This window comes from Euphorbia lathyris, chromosome 1 (genome assembly GCF_963576675.1).
Source record: "Euphorbia lathyris chromosome 1, ddEupLath1.1, whole genome shotgun sequence".
Lineage (NCBI taxonomy): Eukaryota > Viridiplantae > Streptophyta > Magnoliopsida > Malpighiales > Euphorbiaceae > Euphorbia > Euphorbia lathyris.
Genome location: NC_088910.1, coordinates 24,765,001 through 24,769,603, shown reverse-complemented (window position 1 = coordinate 24,769,603; position 4,603 = coordinate 24,765,001). Strand labels below are relative to the sequence as shown.

Sequence of the window (4,603 nt, the reverse complement as noted above, 5' to 3'; positions counted from 1 at the left end):
TTACAGTGCATAATTTTTATCTTCCTTCCAAAGAAAAACTAAAAACAGTAAGTCCATGTGAAAATATGCAGAACAGCAGGATCCCACTATCCTCATTCTAATTTTGCAGCATAGATTATTTTCTTGCAAAGCATGTGAAAGAGAAAACTCATGAAATGCTTATTTCTTTCATATTACCATTTTGATTTGGTAATCAATAATTATGTATGTTTTCAAACTTAATATCAGATGAAGATAATGGAATTAAAATTACTTTTTCTCCTCTTTCTTCTCTTCTTTCTTCTCTTCCTTCTTTTCCTCTTTCTTCTCTTCTTTTTTCTCCTCTTTTTTCTCTTCTTTCTTTTCTTCTTTAGCAGGCCCAACTGAAACTATCTCCACTTTCCCCACTTTCTTCAACTTTTTAGCCACTGCTACTGTGTCCATTGTCCCTATCACCGTTAGCTTTTGATCTTTCAGATCCGCAGCAATCGAATCAACCCCTGCACAATTATCAATTCCCTAATTCCATCATTAAACTATCAAAATCAACAAATCTCATACAAATTAAACAGAAATTAAAATCGAGGAATTAAGAAAACAGAAAAATACCGTAGATATCAGCAGCAGCTTCAATCGCCTTCTGCTTAGTCTTCTCATCAGTCATGGTCATTACCTTTAAAACGACCTTTACCTGAAATTAAGAGAAAAAGCTCATTCATGAACATAAAGAAAGCGTTTAGGAGAATGGAGAGATAGAAGAAAAGTGAAAAGGTACCTGAGCCATGAGAAGAGGAAGATGAAGGAAACTAAAAGGAAAATTGAAAGTTTAGAGAAGGGTGTGGGGTTTTTAAAGTAGTATCGATGAGCGTGCAGGTGATAGATTACGTGGCGAGATAGTAAGGTCGGTGATGGCATGATGGACAGGCTGCAGCCACTAGATGAGTTGAATTCTACACCTTTCTTTTTCTTATTTTAATTTGTTTTAAAAAGGTTCGACCATTGTTTTTGTTTAGAGTTGGGAGTTATTCTAAAATGGTTGGATGGAGTGAGGTTAGACAAATTTGCTGACTCATGTTCCATTTCGGTAAAACACTGCTACCATTTCGAGAGATCTTCAAATAAGATTAAATTGAATTTTCGCTCAAAAATATTAGACAATAAATTTTTGTATAGAAATGCTTTTTGATGGAAGGATGATGTTTTTGCAATAAATAAAAATTTATTAAGTGTATTTATAATTTGTTGTTTTTTTATTTGACTAAAAAATTCTGAAATTCTCAAACGTTCACGTCTGGATTCCAGACGTTCTCGTTTGGGAATTTCAGAATTTTTTTTAAAAAAAAAAAAGAAGAAGAAAGGAGAAGAGAGGAGGAAGAAGAAGAAGAAGAAATGAGGAGGAGGAACTTCAATCGGGAGAAATTAACAGAGCGGGGAGAGAAACGAGAGAGAAAGAAGAAGGAAAATAAAAAATTAAAAAGAGATGGAGAAGATGGTATTTCTTATTTTTATTTTTGATTTTGGGGTTTATTTGTGATAATTAGATAATTAGGGGGGTTAATTTATAAAATAAATAAATATAAGGACCAAATTAACTCTTTTCTCTTTGAATTTTAACACCGTTAGTCAATTTGGCCTCTGTTTGCTAACGACATTTAACACATACCTATGTTTGTAAAAAAAAAACCACAGGTTCGCGTTTGCAAAATAGGTAAACCACAAACATTTTTTTTTATACTTATCCCTATAGATTATTTCAGCCAAAGAATATCATGTTGGACAAAATTAATAAAATTATGAAATTAATTTATATACCAACAAACACATGCCTTTATGAATAGTCATGTTCGTTCGTGAATAATCATGTTCGTTTGTGAATAGTCGTGTTCGATCGGGACCAGACATATCATTTCGAATTCTATTTATACAAAATGGAAATGTCAAATTCAAAGACTATTGAACTAAAAAAATAAAAATATTCTCTGATTTTTTTTGCTTTCTATCTTTTTATATTGTTCTTGTTTTCCTGCTATGGTGATAATGAATTTGCACACTGTAAGAGTTCGCTTGTGTAATCTGTTGTATCCTATAGCGACCAAATTTGTCTTAAGGAGATTGCTAATACATGCCTCAGATTTGTCGAACTCTGTTCTTTTAATTTATAGTTCTATTGTTCATATCTTTTTCGCTATTCGTTTTGTTTTTTGGTTTAATCACATCTAACATTTTTAAGACAAATGTTTGGTTTGTGATTTCAAAAATATTCAGAAAAAAAAGTAAGCCTATATATGTATATGTGTTTCATGGAATCAGTTAACAACATAAATTGCTCATTCATTTTTAAATGGGAAAAGTACAAAAATAAACCATTTAATTTGGGTCATTTTTAAATATAAATTATGTGGTTTAAAAGTTTACAAACAGATACCATGTGATACATTCTGTTAACAAAAGTAATCCAAAACACTAACATCCTTAAAAAAATTCTGATGTGATAACATTAGTCAAAAAGTCAAAAGGGTATTTTAGATTTTATTTATTTATTTAGAAACAATTTTTTTTATTATTTCTACATATCCCTAATCTCTTGTTGACACCTCACATTTCACATTTTCCAATTTCAATTTATGTTCGAGAACTTTTAGAGCATCTCCAACACTCCCCATAAGGAGCATTGAAGATGCTGAGAAGTTTAGAATTCTTCCCTAAAAGAAGGGAAGAAAAATGGTTCCCCATTTTATAGGGAATATTAATTTAATGTGTTTTTATTAGTTTTTTTTTATTAAAGGTATGTTTTAAATGTAAAAGGTATTATAATATTAATAAATGTTGTATGCGAAATGGAATAAAAAAAAAAGAGAATATTCTTTTTAGGGAAGAAATTTGATTAGTGGGTTGTAGAAAAAATAGGGATTGGGGAAGAAAAAATGTAGAATTAGGGATAGGAAAGGGAATTAAGGGGAATTGGGTTGGAGATGCTCTCCTTCTTCCTCACAAACTTCATTCATGGTTTTACACATTTCCTTCTTTTTCCTCACAAACTTCATTCATGGGTTATACACATCTCCTTCTTCTTCCTCACAAACTACTGTGTAATGGATCCTGATTAACTATGGGTCATCGGGAGCAGATCCAAAATTCCTTATTGTTCCACTAGGATTTGACGAGCTCTTATCGAAGATTCTAGAGCTGGAGAACTCGTCTGGCTTACGAGAATGATTTCGTTTAAGTTTAAGATTTGGATTCAGCAACAAAAGATTGTAATTATGTTCATTCTTCAAATATCGACATAATAGGGTATGCTAGTTCTTTGGTTTGCATTGTTTAATCCGAAGCAGAACATATGAAGAACAAGAAGATGATTGTTCTTCCTTCAAGTTGCGATTTTTTATTTGAAAATAGGGATTTTACCAACATTAATTGAGACGGGTTGTTGTTTAATTCTTGTTTTGTTGCTTCATTTGTGTTTATGGAGATTCTGTAATGAATATTTTGTAGTTCTAGTAGTAACGAAGGTAAGGAAGAAGAAGATTGAGAAAATGTAAAAAAATACTCCCTTTTGTTTTTTTACTAATGTTGCCATCATTATTTTTTAACGGTGTTAGTGTTTTGGACTGCTTTTGTTAACGGAACGTACGACAGGGTATCTGTTTGCAAACTTTTAAACCACTTAGTTTATGTTTAAAAAATGACCCAAACCATAGGTTTATTTTTGTACTTTTTCCTTTTTAAATTCATAGTTGAATTGAACGAAAGATTTAGTTAGGATTCGTTACTCATCTTATACTAAGAAACCTAAACAAGTAATTAGTAATAAAGGTTGTATTGTAAAACCTAATCAAGTAAACAATTCAACCGAGTAACCTAGCTTTACCTATACCTTAACTGGATAGTGCGCCTTTATAGTCTAAGTTACGATTTAGCTTTAGCTTTCACCATAATTTATGCTTCTTAGTAACTTATGGATTTTTCCTAACCAAGCATCGACCTAATGAATTAGGAATAGAGTTAATAATTCTAGATCGAGATTATTATGTTCTTAAGGAAAGTGATAACTTGTGGAAAAATCCTTGATCGGAGCACTTCCCTGTGAGGCGCCGTTGGGATCGGCCGGGGACACTCTGATGCCAAAGTGAGTAATATTTCTGAGAATAAACTGTAAGCACAAAAGTAGGGAATCAGTAAGTGTACCTCAATAGCTTGGGATGCAAGCTATTTATACTCATGTAGTTGTAACTCTTGGTAACTAGAAAGTCTCCATTAATGCCTCATTAATGGCGGTTACTGATCTTATTCAAGTATGACTGTTAGCTCATTAATGGGTTATTAGTTGCCTTTATTGGGAATCGGCTTTGCCGTTCCTTGGGTGTATCGAGGTTTGACGGCGGATCTCCCAAGGCGTTTGACCCTTTGAGGCGTGTTGAGGAATCCATAGATCCGTCGGTGGATCCTTATCCATAAGAGTATTGATGGCGGATCCTTCATTCTTTGTCTAATTATCCTTTTTCCCCATGTATGATATTTGGATGTTATGAAGATGTAGATGAACAGTCATGTCATTACTCATCTTTAATTGCTATCAATTCTCCATTAATCCCAGCATTTATCCTTGAAACCCTCAGAGTTG

At 32.5% G+C, this 4,603-nt stretch overlaps 1 protein-coding gene across 1 annotated transcript; it reads right to left on the bottom strand.

Annotated features, from left to right (window-relative positions):
• On the bottom strand, positions 1–901 carry LOC136223949 (heavy metal-associated isoprenylated plant protein 39). Its single transcript, XM_066012155.1, has 3 exons — positions 755–901; positions 589–670; positions 1–479 (listed from the first exon to the last, which is right to left on the bottom strand). Exons 1-3 carry the CDS (start codon positions 761–763, stop codon positions 250–252), a joined length of 321 nt encoding a protein of 106 aa, XP_065868227.1. The 5' UTR covers positions 764–901; the 3' UTR covers positions 1–249.
• Between the last annotated feature and the right edge of the window lie 3,702 nt (positions 902–4,603).